At 43.8% G+C, this 22,828-nt stretch overlaps 1 protein-coding gene across 3 annotated transcripts in view; it reads left to right on the top strand.

Moving 5' to 3' along the window:
- The window catches only part of PHKB (phosphorylase kinase regulatory subunit beta), a 1,122,330-nt gene that overhangs the window by 620,306 nt on the left and 479,196 nt on the right, over window positions 1-22,828 (top strand). For all 3 annotated transcript variants that reach the window (XM_069216595.1, XM_069216596.1, XM_069216594.1), the window contains one exon: window positions 3,526-3,684. In XM_069216595.1, the coding sequence (XP_069072696.1) occupies window positions 3,526-3,684 (159 nt within the window). The remainder of the gene's footprint in view (window positions 1-3,525; window positions 3,685-22,828) is intronic.

Below are 22,828 nucleotides of genomic sequence, written 5' to 3'. Positions count from 1 at the left end.
ATATCCACTTTACACAGAGCACTGGCCCTGGGACAGGTAAGCAGTACCCAGGGCACAGCCAAGAGTCATTAACAACCGTTGTCTGCCAAGAATGTTTGGGGATGACAAGGGCATAAAGGAAGACTTTCCTGCAACACCTTTACATAGTTGCTTCATTTACTCCATGCTTTGTAAAACACTTGCAGTGTTTACATTTAGCAACCAGCTACACTTGGTCATTTAGATACTAATTCCTTCATACATCTGTTTCTCAAAGGAAATGATAGTTGCATGTACTGAAAGTGGAATTTGGGAGGGATTGTTACAGTTCCTGTTCTCAGATTTAGGGTCTACTAAACCTTTTTTTGCTGATACTACATGTAATCTGCTAAAAATCTACATGAAGTGTGGTTGTTCCATAGTTGTACATATGGGGTAGGCTAAGGAAAAGGGGTGTTTCTTTCCTTGTGTAACTTTGTTGATGCTCATAGGAAGTTGCCGCATATTTTTCCACACATTATTTGCATTTGTTCAAGAAGGCATAAGTGGTGCAATAAAAATGGGAAAGTGCTCTATAGGGCCTCGGGGTTTCAGACGCAGCAGAAAAAAATGTTTTTATCTAATTGAATTTCTACCTGAACAAAAAAAAGACAAAAAAATCAAAATTGCCATTTACCATTACTCTAATAATTTTCCAGTGTCTGGTTAAAACCAGGTGGAGAGCTGACAAAGGTGTCCCAGTCGAACTAAGAGAAATAGTAGTTTTCCCAAGTGTGTGTATGGCACTCTTGTGATTCACAAAACATGAGGGTAAACTGTGCTGACTAGAGGCATATGTGTATGCCTCCTGGGACTTCCCCAGTTTGAGTCATGCGCTTATGCTATGGCTATCAGTGCCAGCTTGAGAATTATTTCTATAATGGCAAAAAATAGTTTTCATTTACGTTGCCAGGTCACACCTTACTGCCTCCATATTACAATTTTTTTCCCGAACCAGTTTTGCTAAAGTGTACTCTTCACCAAGGGACTATTTTTTGATGGTTAAGTGGTAAACATTCTACTTAATGTGCAAAGTGACTTGTTTAATGGAAAAATGGTCGGCTTACCGACTTTTTCAGTAGCTTTGGAACCGTTCCGTCCCATGCTGATTTTTATGGACATCTTTCTGCATGTGATTACATTCTTCTTTATTAGCATAAATACAGATTTAAAAAAATTGAAACAAATCTCATGCTGGGTGCTCACTGCACTGTAGGCTCTGTAACTCTTCCCTCCTACTTCCATTAAAAAAATTCTACTCACTCCAAGACACTTCTTCACAGCGCATGTGCACAGTGTGCCGGGGACCGGAAGGGCATGTGTGTGTCAGGGCGGCCCTAAACTTCACAGTCTGCTTCTGGACCTGGTGCTCCTCTCCACACTCCTGGAGATCCCTCCAGGACTTTAGAAGGAAGGCCGTAGAGCTAGCTGCATTATAGGTTAGAAATGGAGTTCAGCGGCTCCCGGTGTGAGTTGGCCACTAATTCGTGTGATATTTATTGCATTTGACAAAATCTAATTTCTAAGGGTCGGAATTTATCAGGTGTGATAATTACCACCGAATTATGAGTTTTTCCGGTGGATTTGAGGTTAATCACAGTACCCATAATTCTGATCTAGATAGTAAAGCAAGCTATTGCACATACCAGAATTTAATGGGCAGCTGATAAGGAGGGACAGAGAGGGATATTGCCTCATGAACCTACCTCCGACAGACTCAAGACCCACTCGCCTTCAGAAGACTCCTCAAGACCTGGCTCTTCGAGCAGTAACAATCTCCCACCCCCTCAGCACCTTGGAACCCTAGCGGATAAGTAGCGCGCTCTGTAAATGTCTGTGATTGATTGATTGATTGTGCTATGTGTAATTATGATTGTGTGCAAGTGTGGCTTACTTCCCACTTAAATGCGCCTTATTGTTCCTGAATTTAGCAAATGAATCACGTTTATTCACGGAAAAACACTACACAGCCCCAGAATTGGCGAAGGGGCGCTAAATCAGTGAAGTATTTTTATTTGCTGTTTTGAAGAGAGCAATTTACTCAAGTTTGAGCAATATCTCTATTGTGGAGGAAAGAGAAGGCTTTGTAAGGTGAGGGTGCTTTTCTAGGCAAACCCATGCTCAGTTTTTAGGAGTGCTCTTTGAATGCAAGGAGTAATTCGAGCTGTGTGGTCTGCAGTTGTGACTAGATTTATATAAGCACACACTCTTAAAGGACACGTGTGCACTCAGCTGGCAGGAAGCGATCATGCGATATGAAAGGGGAATTGTGTTACGAGTACCTAGTATGTGAGTCAGCAAGCTAGACTCCATCATCTTTTTGACACTTTAACATTTGGGTAAAGAGGGCGAGTGCTTCCGTCACAAATTCAGAGACAGGCATCGCTTTCTATGTACATGTTAGGGTTTAAATTATCCCCTGCCGTGGACTGGACGCTTTCGGTAATGATGCCTGCCTTTTGAAGGACGGCCCGGGTCATGGTCATATAATTGGGAATGGGCAAGCAAGACAACCGTAGTCTAGCGTGAATACTGTGGGTCGGGGCAGGATTTAAATGACAAGCTAGTACACGCAGGGAGACACAGTTTGCTTAGGTGTCTGCCACCAGCGCCGCCGAATGCACGGGATCCTGAGTGCTAGGATTGAAAGCAAGGATGCGTGTTTTTATTGCACCTCATGCCTCGTCATCCACCACTCTACACTCGCTATCCATCTGTCTTAGTCTTCGAGGCTCTTTTCTTATTCATGCTTGAAATCTTTGCCACTGTTTTCCCGTCGCTTTCTCATCCCACCTCCCCTTTAGCCCTTCTTCTCTGGATAAAAATCTGACAATAAAACAAATAAACCCTGGTCCTCAAAAATTAATGCTGGATCCCACCACCTGTAATTTCCAGCACAAATGAAGCACTAGACATAGAATCTGAATCATGCAAATTTTTGTGCTTATTTTGGAATTTTTTTGATCCATGCCTCTTGAGATCCCAGTGCTCGGTACAAGGCGTTTTTGCAAGTTCAGTTTAAGAGGTTTGAATGAGCATAAAGTGTGAATTGTCCTCTTGCTACTGCAGCATGGGATGAATGAGTGATAGTTAGAGGATCCCAGCTGAAGACCTTTACCTCAGGATCTCACACTAAATCACCATTCATTAACACTAAAATAAAGACCAAACATATCGATCCAAGTGCCTCGAAGTGATTCATTAGGCATTGTTCTCTAAAGTCGTCGCTGAGCAAATTCTAACTTTTAATAGTAAACACTATTCTCTGTAAAGGTGGCAGAATTCAGCCTCCCAATGTATCATTTCTAATACAGAAACAAAGGCGAATAAGAATTGTTTGAAGCACTCTGATCTGTACCAGAAAAAAATGACTGAGTTAGGAGAAAGGCATATTTTTATTACACTGCATTGATATTTATTAACATGAAAATCGTCTACCAAATTATGTTCCTTAGTCATTGTTTTCCTTTTCAGTAATGCATTCTGTCTTTTGCGTTAACTTTGCAGGATGCCCTGTGGTCCCCAAATATTATTATGTGCCTGCTGACTTTGTTGAATCCGAGAAGAAAAATCCCGATAGCCAGAAGCGATTTCCCAGCAACTGTGGGCGTGATGGAAAGCTTTTCCTATGGGGACAGGCCCTTTATATTATCGCAAAACTGCTGGGTAAGTAGAAAAGGGCAGCTGCAGTCAGCTAAGGTTCAAGACATACCTAACAGCTGGCTCCCAGCACTCCTTGAGGCTCACTGCTGCATGCACTAGTATCCTGACTACTCCATGACTTTACGCGGCCTTTGCAGTACATGGGGGCTTGAATAATTGACCCTCGTGTATTGTTGAGTGATGACCCGGAAGCACGATAGACACAGGGAGTTTGTTGCCTTATAATTTATTGCAAGTTAACAAATCTCAATTCAACCTTAAGTTTGTGGACTCGTAATAAGAAGTTTTCATGCTTTATTAGTTGCAGATAGAAGTTATATATATATATATATATATATATATATATATATATATATATTACTTTATTTAATTTCAGAAATGTTTATTTGAAACCGAAATAGTAGCATAGGTACAAACAACAGTTCATTTGAGGAAAAAAAAGAATGCACCACCATGTGATGCAGATCGGTGGTGTAGGTAGCTGCCCTTAAGTATATGGTTATAACTCCCTAGGCATTGATGAACTACATATTGAATTTAGCATGAACAATAGTTTGAACCACTACACATCACAATTAGTAATTTTAATTATAAAAAAGGAATATAACAGGGTTAGAAAGAAAACAGTAACAGCAGAGAAGAGAAGAGAGGAAAGTAGACAGAGTAGGAGGGTGGAACTGGTGGCCTTTGTGTACAACAGTGTGATCGACTTGAGGTGCCCTTAAGTTATAGAACTGAGGGAGAGAGTGGATGGGTCTGAGATAAAGGTAGGGACGAGCCTGCAATGGTGCTTATGGGGTTTATTTTTCTGAAGATAAACAACGATCGAGTCCCATAGTTTTCTAGTTTTGAACGACTGGGTTTTTTTTAAAAGTGTAAACTATCATGCTCCGGTAAAGGAAACACGGGCCCACCAATTACGAAAAGAAACAATGGCAGCATTTTTCCATTCCGATAGAATCAGCTTCATGCCTATAACCAACATTATGTCAATAAGTAAAATATAATGGAAATTAGGGCAGGGATGTATACCGCTGCAAAAATACTCAATTAATCTATTGGTGAATCAGTACTGAAACAAATATTGAAAATTTTATTTTTGAATTTGAACCCATAATTGGCAAACATTTGCATTTGAAGAACATCAGTGTCACGTCATTGGGTTTTAGTTTGAAATTCTAACATAGGTTTGACTCAGTAAGGCCAAGATTTTTGAGTTTCGAAGGATTCCCGAATTTGTTAGTATAGGTCACAGTCTCCTTTGAACAAGAGCTGGAGTGATCTTGCTTTTAAAGGGGGAGAACCGAATTCTAAGCCAAGCAGATGGAGGAACTGAGTTACCTGTTTGTTCTCTATGTAATTTGTTCCAAATAGAGGTCGTTTTGTGAACAAGCAGTGGTTTGTATGGAGCCAGAAGAGCGTAAATATTTGATGGCAAATGGCCCAATTTGGCAAGTCTTCTAAAAGGGAATTGTGGGTGTTACATCGTTTTTTTATGGCAGTTGTCAGTTTCAAGAACAGATAGGAGCCCACGTTAATGAGTTTGTGATTCTTTTAATTCTGCAAATATTTTTAGGTTGTTTCTGGTGCCTACCTCTTTGAAGCCAGAAGCAAACTTTTCAAAGGCTAACCTGAAAAACTGCTTGCTGCTTGATAATATCCCCGCATTTCCCTGGCTAACATAGGTGAAGCAGATTTTCAAAACTTTGGGTGTCCCAAATACTTTTCTAAGCTTGAGATAAGAGTTAATGCTTCAAAGATCGCATAAAGTGGCTGTTTTATACCTATCATTTGAATGTTTGATTTGGAAAGGGTCCAAAATCACTCAGTAGTGACATAACATTATGCATTGACCACATTAGGTTTGGAATCATACTAAGGTGGATTCAGGATACTCAATCCAGGTTTTATCTCACACATCATAGATTAAGCACTTTCAGTTTGCATTCCCCATCCAAGGTACTTAGTATAACAATCTCTTCAAATGCCCTGGTGATAACGCCTGTAGGCAAAGCACTTGCCATTGAATGCTGTTTTGCACACTGTATAACACACATAGGAATACCTATTTTAAAGAAAGTCAACATTTTGGAATATAAACTCGGATTTTTATTTTTACAACAGTTGGGGTTAAAACCAACTAGTTACATTGTAACAAATTCTATCTGATAGAGACTTCTAGTTGCAGATTCCTTACCTTAGAATTTTCCCATGTGTCAGATTGCATCAGGAAATGTTTCTTTGAGCAGTACCCTTGCGTAATCTTCTGGTGGCGTTAGTCGACTCCGCGTGTGTTGTTGGCATTGTGGCTGCCGTGATGACGTCGTGGTCATATATAGGCACCATCCCAGCACACTGAGGTCAGATCTTTTCTCTATGCGCCACAGGCAGCTCAGGAGAAGAGCTACCCTTAATCATTTTTTGCCTAGCTTAAACCTTTTTTGTTGTTATTTTTTACTTTTTGGTGCGTCGGAGGATGTCACCGAAGACCGGGTTCAAACCGTGTGACTCCTGTCACTGAATGATGTCAGTGACGGATCCACACCTCATTTGTTTGTGGTGTCTGGAGCACGACCACGTCCCAAAGTCGTGCTTCGAGTGCCGGGCCATGAACCCGAAGGCTTTGAGGGAGCGGTCCCTGAAGCTCATGGCGGACTGGTGCTCGACTCCGCATCTCTCCCAGGCTCATTCAAAAGGAAGGTCACAAGACCACTCAGGGAGTCATCACCACTCTTCGTCATCCCATTCTAAATCTTTGGGACACTCGGGTCATAAGAGGAAGAAGTCGAAAGAGGCCAAACGTTCTTCGGCTTCGCCCCGTCGCTTGGCCAATGCGATGCAGGAAGGGTGCCGAAACTCTAGGCGTCCATCTATGGAGCCTACTTCAGGGTCTGCTCCGCACCTCCCCGACTTCCCGGGAGCTGAAGCTACCCCTACCCATCTGAAGAAGTTTTACCAGGCCATGCACCTCATCTTTGGGCAAACTGACCCCCTGCTCCGCCTTTACGGCCCAGGGGATTAGATAGGTGCCCTTCAGGTTCTGTGCTGGCTGCTTCAACCCCGGCCACTGAAGGCCCCTCCAGATTTATTGTCTGATCTGTGCTTACGCTGGTCATGCCAATGCGACCTTCCCTGGCACCGGCAAATACATTGATGCTCCTGACGCCGGTTGGACCCACAGTTGACATCGACCCAATCCTCATCCCGACGAGCCGGAATGGCGTAGTTCATTGCCGGATCCGACTTCGATGGGGTCTTCTCCCCCCAGGTTGGATTCTGATCCTTTTTAATATGGGTATGAATATGCGGAAGGACTGGAGGGGGACGCTGCCCTCTTTGGAATGCTCGCTAGACAACCCGGACTTGGACTGGGCAAAGGAATTGGGCAAGGCTAGTGGTCTGGATACTTCTCCAGATGCTAGCATGCTTTCTCTTCCTACCGTCGCTACGGCAGAAGGAGCGTCTTACTCCATGGTGGTCAGTAAGGCGGCTGAGGTCCTTGGCTTTGAGCTTCCTTCTGTTGCTGTCAGGACTAATCTCCTGACAGAGGTGCTTCAGCCTGGGGCATTCACTTCGGAGCCTCTCCTTCCATTTAATGAAGCCCTCACCAATGTCCTTCTAGGTACTTGATCAAGACCCAGCACAGGGGCTCCTGTGAATAGGACAATCTCCCGCCGCAATCAAAATCGCCCGAACGACCCTAAATTCCTGTCTCCCAACAGCCCACACCTGAGAGCTTTGTCACCCAGGCTTCTTCTTCCTCTGGCGCATTCCCCTCCACTCCCCGGATAGGGGATCAAAAAGACTGGATCAACTTGGGAAGAAAATGTTTTCTTCCTCAAGTCTGGCAATGTGATCCATGAACATAGTATGCCTTTTGGTGCGCTACACCCATTCATTGTGGGATACGGTCACGCAGGTATTACTGCAGGTTCCAAAGGAGACCCGGGCCATCATCTCCCAAGCTGTTGCTAATGGGAGGGAAGCAACTAAGTTTACGATTAGTTGTGGACTGGACATAACTGACTCATAGGCAGATCCATTGCGTTGACAGTGGCCTTGAGGTGCCACGCCTGGTTGAGGACATGTGTTTTTTCGGAGGATGCCTAATAGTCTCTCAAGGACATGCCCTTTGATGGCACCCGTCTCTTCAGAGACAAAGCGGACTCAGCGCTCGAGAGATTCAAGGAGGCCCGGGACTTGGCTTGGTCCCTTGGCCCCATGTCTGCCCCTCACCCGACGCAGTCCACTTTTTGCCTCTTTCGTGGTCACAGAAGGGGCTCCCTGTGTCGGGTCCTTTCCCTGCCAGCCACCGAGCCACACATGGGTCTTCCCAATCCACCCCTGCCCCTGACTTCAAACCCTCCTAGTCCCTTCCACCATCTCAGACCATTTGGAGGCACGATCCGCCGTCACCTGCCCCACTGGGAATCCAGCACGAGAGACGGGTGGGTTTTGCAAATAGTCTGAAGGGACTACTCCCTCCAATTCGAGACTGCCCCTCTGGCCATATCTCCATCTTACGGCTGCTTACTGCAGGGCCATCTGGCTCTTCTCCAAGAGGAAATCGCAGCTCTCTTGGCAAAGGGAGCCATAGAGAGGGTCCCTCGTCCAGAAGTAGGTTGAAGTTGTTATTCCCGTTACTTTCTGGTGCCCAAAAAGGACAATGGCCTATGTCCTATCCTAGACCTTCGGGCCCTCAATCTCTTCCTCAAGGAGGAGAAGTTCAAAATGCTCATTCTGGCTCAGGTCCTGTCTACTTTGGACCCAGGAGACTGGAGGGTAGCATTGGACTTGCCGGACGCTTACTTCTATATAACCCGTCTTGCCAGCCCACAGGCACTACTTGTGATTCGTGGTAGGTCACACGCACTTTCAATTTAACGTGCTCCCCTTTGGCCTTACCAGTGCCCCCTCAAGTGTTCACAAAAGTGATGGCTGTGGTTGCAGTTCATCTGTGTAGGTTAGGGGTTTTATTCTTACCCTACCTTGATGACTAAGTGCAGTCTTTGGCCTATCTTCCCGAAAAGCGAGTCCAGAATATTCAGGCTATAATTCTGATGTTCCGTCCTCTATCGTGGATTTCATTGAGAATGAGACTGATGCTGCTGGGCCTCATGGCCTCCTGCATCCTGTTGGTGACACATGCCAGATGGTAAATGCAGTCTCTGCAGTGGGACTTGAAGTTCCAGTGGGCGCAGCATTTGGGGAATCTTTCTGACATGGTCCAGTTCTCGGAGGGAGCTGCGGAAGACCTGCAGTGGTGGCTTTCGAATCGCAATTGGGGCAACGGAAGATCCCTCTCTCTTCCCCAACCAGATCTTGCAGTAGTGATAGATGCGTCACTCCTGGGATGGGGCGGCCTCATGGGATAGTTGGAGATCAGAGGTCTCCTGTCTCCGTCGGAGTCCGGACTCCACATTAGTCTTTTGGAGCTCTGGGCGATCAAGCTTTCATTGAAGGCATTCCTTCCCTCTCTAAAAGGGAAAGTGGTGCAAGTGTTCACGGACAACACTACCACCATCTGGTACTGCAAAAAACAGGACAGAGAGGGGTCATGGACTCTTTGTGAAGAGGCTCTGCTCTTTTGGATGTGGCTGTAACATCAGGCCATAATCCTTGTGGTTCAACATCTGCCTGGCTATTTGAACAGCAGAATAGACAAACTCAGCCGTCGATGCATGGTCAATCACCAATGCCGTTTTCATCCGGAGGTGGCGCCAGGCCTCTTTCAGCAGTGGGGAGAGCCTTGGTTAGATCTGTTCGCCTCTGTCAACCATTTTGCGCGTTGGAGTTTCCAAGGTGGCACTCACTCGGTGACGCTTTTTGTTTCGAGTGGAACTCAGGCCTTCTTTACACCTTCCCACCAATACCCCTTCTGTCCAGAGTTTTGAAGAAGATAAGAGCGACCGGGTCCGAGTAATCCTTGTGGCTCCGGACCGAGCACAAAGAGTATGGTATCCAGAGCTACTGAACATGGCTATGGATCCTTTGTTATAGCAGCAGGGAACGGTTCTCCACCCAAACCTGTCCAGTCTTAGCCTAATTGAGTGGCGGCAGTTGACAGCTTTCTACCTTCCACCTGAGGACTGTGTTGTTATTCTGGCAGCCAGGTGTCCCTCCACTTAAACAGTATATGCCTGTCGCTTGGTATAAATTTGTGGCATGGTGTACTAACTAGTCTGTTGATCCCCTTTCTGCACCTCTCTTTGAGGTTTTCTTATCTGTTCTTTTTTTGTCCCAGCAGGGCTCTGTTTTGGGCACCCTTTAAAGGTTACTTATCAGCCATTTCAGCCTTTTTTAGATTGCCAGAACCAACCTTCCTTATTCAAGTCTGTCATTTATGGAAGGTTTCTTACAGGACTCACCTATGTGTTTCCGCTGACCCCGTTCATTATGCCCCAGGGAGACTTGAACCTGGTTATAACTTATCTTATGCGTGCCCCTTTCACCCCCTACACAATTGTCCCCTGCGGCTCCTAACAATCAATTCTCCTTTTCTTATTGCCATCACCTCTGTTCGCTGAGTAAATGAGTATCAGGCTCTTTCTTCCAAACCACCATTTTTGCCGTCCACCCTAACAATGTGGCGCTCCATACAAGGGCCTCCTTCCTTCCTAAGGTTGTTACGCCTTTTCATGTAGGCCAATTCATCACTTTGCCTACTTTTTACGCACCCCACATCCCTCTCATGAAGAGTAGAGACTCCACTGTCTGGATCCAAAAAGAGCATTGGTGTTCTACCTCAATCGTACTAAAGATTTCCGAGTGGACGGTCAACTCTTTGTTGGATATGTAGGTACAAAGAAAGGAAAGGCTGTGCAGAAGTGTACCATTTTGCATTGGGTACTGCTCTGCATCAAAATGTGCTACACTTTGGTAAAGGAGCAACCCCCTGAGGGCTAGCATGCTCACTCCACTAGAGCACCTGCTTCCACCACAGCATTTGCATGCTGAGTTCCTGTCCTGTATATCTGTCAGGCAGCAACATGGGCATCCCTGCACATGTTCACTAAACATTACTGCCTGGACAATCAGGTTTGCAGAGACGGCGACTCTGGCTGTTTCGTCCTGCAGGACTTTCTAATATGATCTTTGTTCGCAACCCACCCGAGGATGGTATTGCTTCGGTATCTATTCTAAGGTAAGGAATGCTGCAACTAGAAGTGTCTGTCAGATGAACAAGTTACTTACCTTCGGTAATGATTTATCTGATAGAGACATATTCTTGTTGCAGATTCCTTAAAGACCTGCCCATCCTCCCCTCACTGCAGACTGATTTCTAAGGACAGAGATTTCCTTTTCAGGGCCCTAGTTCTGGTGCACCATCCTTATTGTTCTTCATGGCTCCGCACTACTGGTGTGAAAAGTCGTGAGACGAAACTGACGTCAGCTCGCCGGGGTGGCGTCTGTATATGACCGCAACGTCATCACTGCGACCACAACACCAACAACCCATGCTGAGTCGACCGACACCACCACCAAGGGTCCTGCTCAAACAGAAATTTCCAGATCCAGTCTGACGCCTGAGGAAAATTCTGTCTCATGTTACTTTTTAGTAATGTTTTATATATTTACGCTTGTTTGCGAATATGATTAGCCGAATAACGTATTGTTGACTGTCTGATTTAATAAATGTATGCCTTTGGAGGCCCAACCTTGTTGGAAGATTGTATGCTTCATTTTCATATGCTTATTATGCTAAAGTCAGGCAAATTTTGATTTTGGGATTTTCAATTGGAGTTTTTGATCTAGTCATCCTAAAGCATGTGTTGTGTGGGGTTGTATGATGGAACCACGCATGGCTTAACAATCTGGTCGGAACAATGACCACGTTGGTTCCACGCATGCCTTTACCACTCATGCCATTACAACAAACCTTTGTTGTAAAAGCATACCTAGTAAAGGCATGTGTGGAAACGGCATGTGTGGTTCTATCATACCTTCCCCCACCCGCCCCCTGAGGACCAAAACTACCCCTACCCGCCCTAAAAATCTATCCCAACACCCTCAGCCTCACACTTATAAAATGAAGTACTCCTAGTAAACATAAAGAAAAACTATTCTGGCCCTCACCCCCAACAAAGTAAACTACCCGACACCTCCCACTCGCCCTGGGTCCTAAAAAAAACCCAAACTATCCCGACTACCCACTCCGCCAAAAATATGAACTACCCCGACCCCCCCCCCACCCGCCCTGAGCCCTAAAAAGAAAAACAACCCCGACCCACACCCTACAAACTAAACTACTACGACATCCCCACTCACCCTGAGCCCTAAAACCTTTCCCCCTAATACGTAAACTACCCGAGCTCCCATATTCCTTAAGCCGTAAAAAAAACAAAAACTATCCTGATCCCCCCTCGCCCTAGCCCCTAAGAACTAAATTACCCTGAACCCCCCACCCACCCTGAGCCATAAAAAAAATACCCCAACTCCCCATCACTAAAAACTAAAGCTAAAGTTCCCCGACACAATCCCACTCACCCTAAGCCCTAAATCCACCCCACCGCTAAAAACTACCCACCAACCCTGGCCCAACCCCACTTACCTCACCGCGTCCTCTCCCCATCCTTCCTCCTCCTCTTCTCTCCTCCCTCCCTTCCTTAAACCTCCCCCCACCCCTTTAAGAATAAACTACCCCCACCTTAAATAAAAAAATATACCCAACCCCCCACACTCCTGCCCCTAAAAAACAAATAAACCAACCCCACACCCTAAGCCCTTAAAAAAATACCCAAACTCTCCACCCTGCCCCTTAAAAAACAAAATAGCCGGCCTCCGCCCAAACACTTAATCCACCCCCCACCCATGCCCCACTTACCTCACCGCATCACTCCTGCCCCTAACCTAACCCCCACCCTAATTCCTTAAAAAATATCCAAACCACACACCAATTAAAAAAAAAAAAAAAAACAGCCCCCACACACCTGAATCCCTTAATCCACCCCACACCCCTGCCCCAGCCCTTCTCACCTCACTGTGTCTTCTCCAGGACAAAGCATGGCTGTTTCTGTGCCTTAACCATTCATATGCATAGTTCAGCACATGCATGGTTAAGGCACAGAAATAGCCATGCGTTGTTTAGGCAAGCACGGTTAGGCTTGTGTGGGAAACATTCACATTGTTTACAACGCGTGGTTGAGGACATTGTGTGGTACATAATCGAATAGGAGAGGTTGAAATAGGGCCCTTTGTATTGGTAACCAAACTGGTATCCTGTGATTTTCTGATGTGAACCATCATGAGCCCTGACTTGCTAGAAAGAAAATTTGGTAGCTAAAGTCATTTGAGAATTTTATACCCGCCGAAATTCGTTTAGTCTGTTTGTTTAGTGGTATTCTTGTTATCATAATTCTGATATCAGTTTGCCAATTGTAGTAAAACAGAATGTTGATCGTTTTAGCGAAAGCATGCTGGTTGGGAAGTTTAAGAATGGTGTAATCATCATTTCTAGCCCACACCACCAGGTGATGAATTTTGGTGACCATTGTAGTAGTAGATCCTTGACCTTGAAAATAGTTTTATTTTTTGTCAAAAAGAGTGTCTTGGATATCCCTGCCAAACCAGGTGCCAGGTTATTTTAGGACATGTTTTTGCCATTTTAAGTCTGTGTTTTGTAAGGTGGGGGAGTACAATAAATGTTTAAATGGAAGACCCCAATGTTGTTACTTTTCTGGGAATGTTGGAATAGCTTTGAGAAATCAGAAATCCCATCTATGATGTTCGGTAGAGCACTGCCTACCTTCTTTGTGAAAAGTAGTACATCATTGGTGTATGCTGCCACCTTTTGTGCACTGGCAGAAATTGGGTATTCCTTTGAGGTGATTGTTCACTCTGAATTATTCCAGGAGGGTTTCAGTTATTAGTTAGAATAAAAGAGGCTACAGAGGGGCATCCCTGTGTAGTGCCATGTTTTAGTTAAATGAATTTGTCAGGCATATGTTAATTCTTACAGAAGCTTTAGGGTTTGAATAGAGGACTAGTGTCATTTTAACAAAAGATATACTGAGATTAAATTTGTGAAGGACAGCCATGAGAAAAGATCATCAGACTTTGTCAAAAGCCTTTTTGGCGTCCAAGGGTATCGTAACAGTGGGAGACTTTAGTGATTTGACTTTTTCTAAGATATGAGAGAAAGTCCTGATCAGACCATCCTTCCTTTAAGAAAGCCAGTTTGCACATCATGGATTATCTGGGCAATTATATTTTACAATCTGGTGGAGAGAACATTGACATACAGCTTATAATCAATGTTTATTAAAGATATTGGTTGGTAGTTTTTCAGGTCTAGGGTATCCTTACCTTCCTTTGGGATCATTACAAGTGTAGCATTAAATGTGGGTTCTTGTATTTGATCTGCATTTGCAAAATGTATTGTATAGAGATTTTAAGGTAAATTACATAAAGCCTGTATTGAATTTGCTGGTAAACCTATCAGGGCAAGAAGAGACATCTGAATATTTTACCCTTTCATGACTTTTAAAATTCCCCCCTGGTTTATGAGTCTGTTTAGATTGGCGTTAGCCTCCTGGTTTAACATAGAAAGAGATAGCCTCTTTAACTATAGTTCACAATCATTAATGTTGGTATTTTCCCAGGATTATAAAGATCTTCCTAAAGTTCCTGGCTTGAATGTTAACAAAATGTCTTTGGATACTGTCATATTTATCTTTTTAATTATTTCTAAGATAGTATTTTTTTATTTTTTTATTTAAATAGTTACCTATGATGCAATCAGTAATGTTTTCTCTAGTGGACTTCTGCGCTTTTTTGTGAGCTACCCATTTATGTGCCTTTTCTATTAGAATGTTGCTATTTATGGGCTTTTAAAAAAACTCTTATAGAACTCCAGAGACTTCAGAGTGAATACATTTGAATTCAATGTTTTTAATTTTAGCTTCTAGATTTTTCAAAAGTTTGTAGTCATCTTTGTTGTTAGGAGCCATGAGAATAATCATTGATCCTCTAATGGAGATTTTAAGGGCATCCCAGAAGAATTCTGAAGTTGTAACCTTCATATTGTTCAAAGTTATATAATAACAGATGTTTTTGGATCAGCATTTCAAATTCTGTATTATCCATGAGCATGCTGTTAATCCTCCATATCTGTGGCGTGAATGTGGACTTACCAAATTCAATATCAAAAGAAATGCAAGCATGATCAGAGATCATGATCGGTCCTGTTTTATGGTTGATATATAGTTATAAGCGTCTATTATCAATTTGAAGATCATTATCCTTGATAGAGAGTCGAGAGAGTGGGAGTAGAACTTGAAGTCGCTACTCGCCAGATTGTGAATCTACCATATATCTGTGAGGTTTACACAGATGGATTAATTGGGCATGTGCATATTTTGTTGTAAATGTTACCTTTGAATTTCTGTTTAGGTTCCCATTTATAGATACGTTGAAATCACCTACAAAGGTTATACCTATGTTTTGAGGTAACTCTGATATATTTTTTGTTTAAAGAGGACTAAAATTCATGGTCATCATTGTGGGCATATAGGTTTATAATGTAGTTGTAGGAAGCTGGCTCTGTATATACTGTCTCAAAGTGAGAAATAGTGTGTACAGAGTCCGGGGGTTCCCCTTAGAGGTTGATAGTGGCAATAATAGATAATACTAATGCTCTATTTGTGGTAGTGTGGTCGAGCAGTTACGCTTATCAGAGGGTAGTGTTAAGCATTTGTTGTACACACACAGAGGCAAAAAATGGGAACACACACTCAAAGACTTAACTCCAGGCCACGTTTTTATATAGAAAAATATAATGTTCTTAATTTATTTTAGAACCACAAGATTCAGATATCAAATAGGTACATAAATTGTAAGGTACTTGGCATAGGTAAATATGGAACTTTGAATGAAAACAGTAATGTGCACAGTTTAGCATAAAATGGCAATAAGCTATTTTAAAAGTGGACACTGCAAAATTCAACAGTTCCTGGGGGAGGTAAGTAAAGGGTAGTTTGTCAGGTAAGTAAAGCACTTACAAGTTCAGTCTCTGGGGCATAGGCAGCCCACTGTTGGGGATTCAAGTCAACCCCAAACAACCAGCACCAGCAACACAGGGCCGGTCAGGTGCAGAGGTCAAAGTAGGGCCCAAATAGCATAGGCGCCCGTGGAAACTAGGGGTGCTCCGGTTCCAGTCCGCTAGCAGGTAAGTACCTGCGTCCTCTGGGAGCAGACCAGGGGGTTTTTGTAGAGCACTGGGGAGGGGTCCCAAACAGGCACACAAAGTACACGCTCAGTGGCACAGGGTCTGCCGGGGGCAGAGTGCAATTAAGGAGTCGGGTTTTGTATTTGAATCAATGGAGTGACCCGGGGTCACTCTGGAGATGCAGGCCGGGCACAGGGGGGCTTCTTGGGCCAGCCACCGACTGGGCAAAGATGACGGCCACCTACTGGTCACTCCTGCACTGGCACTGGCCTGGGGGTTTCGGGTGCAGTGCTTTTTCCAGGCGTCAGGTTCTTTGTTACCGGGCAGTCACGGTCAGGGGGATCCTCTGGATTCTCTCTGCAGGTGTAGCCGTAGGGGTGCAGGGAGGTTATCTCATGGTGGACACGTTGTGGGAGCCACCTTGGGGTCCTCTCTGCAGTGTTGGTTTGTCTGGACATGGGTCGAGTCGTCTGGTGCAGAGTGCTGGGGACTCACGCTTCAGGAGTAAGGTGAGAGCCCCTTTAAAGGTGGTTTCTTCTTTGTTGCTTTGGACAGAGCCACTGTCCACAGGAGTTTCTTCGTCCTTTGGGTTTTCAGGGCAGACCTCTGAGTCGGCAGAGGTTGCTGGTCCCGCTGGATGCGTCGCTGTTGCAGGTTCTTTAAATCTGGAGGCAGGCCGGTAGGGCTGGGGCCAAAGCAGTTGTCGTCCCCTTCTTCTCTGCCGGGTTTTCAGGTCAGCAGTCCTTCTTCTTGTTAGGTCGTCAGGAATCTGAAATCCTGGGTTTAGGGTTGCCCCTAAATACTGAGTTTAGGGGTGTGTTAGGGTTACAGGGCAGTAGCCAATGGCCATTGTCCTTGAGGGTGGCTACACCCTACTTGTGCTCCATCCCTTTTGGGAGGGGAACACATCCCTGTCCCTACTGGGCTAAATCCTCCAATATAAGATGGAGGATTTTCCAAGGAGGGGGTCACTTCAACTTTGGTCACCTTAGGGGTGGACCTGGCTGAGGGGGTTACTCCTTGTTTTTCTCATTATCTCCCCATACTTGCTGCCAAAAGTGGGGCCTGTGTCTAGGGGGCGGGCATCTCCACTAGCTGGAGTGCCCTGGGCATTGTAACACAAAGCCTGAGCCTTTGAGGCTCACTGCTAGGTATTACAGTTCCTGCAGGGGGAGGTCTGAAGCACCTCCACCCAATGCAGGCTTTGTTTCTGGCCCCAGAGAGCACAAAAGTACTCACCCCAGGGGGTCAGAAACTCGTCTCTCAGTGGCAGGCTGGCACAGACCAGTCAGTCCTACACTGAAGGATTGGGTAAAATACAGGGGGCATCTCTAAGATGCCCTTTGTGGGAATTTTCTAATAAATCCAACACTGGCATCAGTATGGGTTTATTATTCTGAGAAGTTTGGTACCAAACTTCCCAGTATTCAGTGTAGCCATTATGGAACCGTAAAGTTCGTTTTGACAAACTCTCACCCCATATACTTAATGTGGCCACACTGTACTTACAATGTCTAAGAATAGACTTAGACACTGCAGGGGCATATTGCTCATGCAGCTAGGTCCTCACCTGTGATATAGTGGACCCTGTCTTAGGGCTCTAAGGCCTGCTAGAGGGGTGACTTGCATATGCCACAGGCAGTATTTTGTGTGCATGTCATCCTGAGGGGGATGCCATTTCAACTTTGCCTTTTTCTCCCCACCAACACACACAATCTGCAATGGCAGTGTGAATGTGTTAGGTGAGGGGACCCTTAGGGTGGCACAACACATGCTGCAGCCCTTAGGGACCTTCCCTGGTCACAGGGCCCTTCGTACCACTGCTACATTTTATTAAGGGGCTTATCTGTGTGCCAGGGGTGTGGCAATTGTGGAAACAACTGTACATTTTTTGTGAAATAACACTGGTGCTGGGGCCTGGTTAGCAGGGTCCCAGCACTCTCAGTCAAGTCAGCATCAATATCAGGCAAAAAGTGTGAGGGGGGGGGTAACTGCAACAGGGAGCCATTTTCCTACAGTAGTGTCCTCTTTTTTTCACTGAAATAATTAACCATCTACTGATGTCATGTTGTTGGGAAATGACAGAAATGCCTGCCTTTTCGAAATCTGGGTTATAGTGCCATTTTTCTTTTGTTGTGCCAGGGAGCAGAAGCAGTCTGCAACACAATTACAGGTCAATTGTAGGGCTTCTCTGAGTCCTATTCTTGTTTCCTGTAATAAAATAATGCCCCTCTCTGTGCTTATTTCAATAGTCACTTATATTTTTCCTCTTACGTGGATGATTTATCCCCTTAGTGATAAGTGAAAGATGTTTTCGTTTCTGTTTAGTGCAAGTTTTGATGTAGTCAATATGTACCACATAGTATGTGTAACTTTTGTCCATCTACACAACCCTCCCGGAGAGAGTGTTGAGTGTTGTCAGTCTACCGAGAGGCTGAACCAGCTAGTTCAAAGAGGATAGTTAAAGGACAGAGGAAAAGATGTGTAAAGAGAACAAAAAGAATAAATGAAAACATAACTACTATAACCCCCAACCGCTCACCCTACTAGAGCACTCAAGCTGTCCTGCACACCCAACATTATCAAAGATGGTGAGGGATTGCCACGAGCGAGTCTCCCTGAACAGTTGTAACATATTGACAACTTATTTGGCAAAGCTAAATATTAAAAGATAATTGTGTAGTGAATCCTGCTCAAGCAACTTAAGTCAATTTCTTAAGGTAGAGGTAAGGCTTCTCTCCACACGGAGATCTCTTAATACTTAGTTAGATAGGTATTCTTCTATCACATCATAACATTTAATTGCCATAAAAGCAAAAGGTCTTCACCTAGCTCTGACACTGGCTCAGCCCATATGGCTCTTGCTTCCGCAACAGAATACTCTCCAGGTTGAGTTGTGTGCTACACAGATAAACATCACATCAGAATTACAGTCACATCACATCTACCAGCCCTGCCAGGTTCTTCTTACTTTGTGTCCTTTGTTTACGTGGCCAAAAAACTGAGCCGCTCATTTAGCAATGAACGGTGCTGGACATGCATAAACAATTTGACAAATGACCTGTTCTCAGAGCTGTTGCCGCCTCCTGGGTCGTTTAAATTAGGGTTGTGCAAAGTTTGAATACTTTGCTTTTGTGTAATTATTCAACATCTCAGAAGAAATATGCGAAATTACGTAGAATACAAAATCAGCGTTTGAGGATGTTCATTAGCCCATTAAAAATTAGTACAAAAAACACAAACAGTTGCTCAAATTCTGTTGTTTGTGTTATTTCCATGCACTCATGCTACAATTTTTTAACATGAGTGGCGCATAATTACACAACATGACGTACTAGTGTAATATTGGGAATTTTGCGTAACAAGAGTAACATTACACTAGATTATACCAGCGTACCACAAAGTATGCCGCTATTTAGTTTAAAGTTGGGGAATTGCTGTTTCTTACCTCAGAGTCACAACTGAGTCACAGCCGGTGAAAACATCTGTGCGCAGGACATTCTCCTGCTTACTTGGCATTGGGAGGCCAGACTCATTTTTGGCAAGACTTCCCACACCGAGGCAGACATATTTTCCTTGTCCTCAGCATCATGTACACTACAGGTAGTACTTACTGCACAGGAAAAAACAAGCTATCCCCCCTCCCCCCCTCCCAATGCTTTCCAGGGCATAGCTTGCAGACTCCCAAATTGGTGTGACACCCAATTGGCAAAAGGAAATGTTTCCCCTTCATACCCCCTTCCCCATTGTGAATAAGATTAGAAGTCTCATGGGTTTTCTCTGAAAGTAGTTAAGAACAAAGCTTTTAAAAAAAAAAAAAAAAAAATAGCTCTGTTCCCCTTAAGGAAGGAAATTGGACTGCCAAAGCAATGTTACGTTATTTTAAGTAATCACGCTTGCTGGCCACCATTCTTGTGATTTTGATTAAGCGAAGTGAGTTGCAATTTACGATCTACTTGATGAATATTGATTGGTTACGTTGAATTCCAACTCGCACTGAAGCCTTATTGCAAACTGACCAATGTATTTTCAAAATAAGTTGTGGTCACAAAGTGTGACCGCTTTTTGCGACCAGAACATTAGTACATGCGACTATTAGTGCTCAAATCAATATAGTCAATAATATGCCAACAATAACTAACAGGTCTGCAACTGTTTGTGTTACTACTCCATAAGGGAAGCAAATGACTGTGCAATAGAATTTTTTTCTGTTTTCAGAAACGTTGTGCCCTCAAACTTTAATGCACAATTTCTAGTCCTGTACAAACATGATCCTTAGTAACTGGCCTCCTAATATATTTCATTGTTGCAACTTTGAATAGCCTCTCATTAGGGTTTAGGGAGAAGGGCTGAAAGGGAGAACAAATACGCCTCTGCATCATGTCTTGATGTGGAGCATGTGCCTTATGAACAATGAAACAGCATTCTGTCGCCCTGACATGATTGATGTCCTTCTGACTGCAGAAATAGTTAATCGTTCACCAAAGGTTATATTTTTTAAACAGCACACCATATTGTGCAGTTGCCGAGGAGACATGTCTTTGCTGCTTTCTGACTTAAGAATAATAAATACTTAGCTTTATATTTGATCCTTAAATTAACTCTTCTAAATTAAATAAGAGTTGAGACTGCATATTGCTACTAACCTGAAGGCTTCGGTTTCACTTTTCATAGCAGATTGGAACATACAGGCAGATGAAAGGACACAAGAGACATTAGAAACCTCTCTTCTGATGGCATAATACAAAAACATCACGTGGGCGCACGGCACAAATTGTGATCTCACAAGTTTCCGAACACTGCTAGCTGCCTCCAAGTGTCCGATCCCACCCGCAAAGGAGGACCAGTCCTCTCCTCAATGTGGTCCACACCCTCTGAAGCACTTAACTTCAGAACACGCTCTTATCCTGTTGTGACCTGCACACACAGCACCGATTACTCAGGCCATCCTGCAGTCCTACAAGTATTGCAGAGGCTGCTGCCGTCTAACATGCCCCTTAACTGTTTCCCCTAGTCTGCCCCTCTTCGTCCTTCCCTCTTCTGTGGCTGTTGGAATATTTGTACCTAAATATTCCTTAGTGCTGGCCTGGTCGCAGCAGCATGGTCTTCTCCAGAGTCCTGGCCTTCACCTCGGCCCTGGGGAAAAACAGTAATTTCCAGAGTCGACCTCCTTGTTATTCCTTCTTTGCATCAGAAAATATTGAGAGGTCCAGCCAGAATGCAATCTACTGGCTATAGAGGAGCAGTATTTGTCAGTCACAACAACTTTATTTCGGCAATAAGTCATAAAAAGCAAGGTGGTACAGCGCACAACATGAAAAAGTTCATATGAATAACAACAAAAGTAAATAAAACATATAAAATCACTGTCAATAAATTTCCCAAAAAAACAGGAGGGGATTACTGCTCTGTCACATTAAAATCTCAGGTTAAATTTACAAGCTCATACCAATCTCTGATTCTTATTGCACTCGTAATAAAATTTAACACAGCATGGCACAAATCAATCGTAATTAATTTCTGTAGAAATTCCATTGCAGGACAGTGTTGTCTAAACTCCCCCTGAAGCATCAATGGAATCAGAAAGGTCCTTCTTGGACCTATGTAAAGTGAACAAAATAAAATAGTGACAAGTGCTTTGTTTGGTGACATGATCACAATAACAAGGAGGTAGGTCCCGAAGCCGAAAACATTGTAACACGAAAGTTACTTTAAAATGAATCAGAATGAGTCTAAAATATTTTAAAATGAGCCGGTAGTTTGCGTTCTCTATCCATCCTAAATATGGTTGAAGGGCTTTGACAGTGACAGTCTGCAAATAAAAAGCCACCGGTTTTATGTCCAGAGCACCTCTTAACCTCTCCTCCCCACAGGGGATTGCCTACCTGGATTTCACAATCAGCTTGGCATTCTTTGGAAGACATGTGGGGGAGTTAAACCAATCAATTAAACTTAAATTCTGAAGGCCCGCTTTTATATATGTCAGCCACAGTATCTTATTCACATTTTCTAGAGCCAGGCAATCTAACATACTGGCTCTGAATGCTGCTTCTGGATTTTGTGAACACTTAATCCACAATAAGAGTGGCAAGATTTTTATTTGATCGGTTATATAAGGAAGGCCCACCTCCTCATGGCATATAAAATGTGCTGTATTTTGTGGGACTGCAAGCAACTTACAGGTGAAGGCATTCTCAATGTATTGGAGACTTTCTGATTTTTGGTAACCCCAAAGCCCTGCCCCATAGATAGCTGCAGCATTAAATTTAGGTTTATACAGAGTGATCATCTCTGCCAGAAGTTCGTGGCCTAATGACCTAGTAAATCAAAAGATGCCCTCCACATTCCTTTCCAGTTGTGCTTTCACACAAATGTGTGGTTTCCACCCTAGGGAAGAGCTAAAAACAATACCTAAATAACTAAAATCCTTTGTATTTTTTAAAATAGTACTTCCCATTCTAAAGTGAATATATTTTGTGCGTAATGGTCCATAAGTCATGGTGTACGATTTTGAATGGTTTACTTGTAGGTCCAGCCCTTCCATATATTCAGTAAAAGGATCTAATAGCTTCTGAAGTGCAATAAGGGGTGCGAGCAATCAGAACTGCGTCATCTGCGTACAAAGTTACTGGCAAGGAATGATCCCCCATCTTTGGGCTATCCACGCCTACCCGGGATAAATGATCTGTGATACCATCAATATAAATTAAAAACAAAAAAGTTGCTAAAATACAGCCTTGTCTGACACCTCTCGTGGGCTTAATTGAAGACAATACTTCCCCTTGTGGACCATATCAGACCAATACTTTAAGATCATGGTGGAGACGTCTCAATAAAATGAGCAAATCTGAATCCTCCCGCATTGTCTGCATGATCTTCCATCATTTGTCCCTATTAACCAAATCAAAGGCCCATGACAGGTTCATAAATGTCATATGAATGGCGCCTCTCTTAGCCTTTACATATTAACTGATAATCAAA

Source organism: Pleurodeles waltl, chromosome 12 (assembly GCF_031143425.1).
Source record: "Pleurodeles waltl isolate 20211129_DDA chromosome 12, aPleWal1.hap1.20221129, whole genome shotgun sequence".
Lineage (NCBI taxonomy): Eukaryota > Metazoa > Chordata > Amphibia > Caudata > Salamandridae > Pleurodeles > Pleurodeles waltl.
Note: the sequence above shows the minus strand (reverse complement) of the source record. Positions and strands in the feature narration are given on the sequence as shown.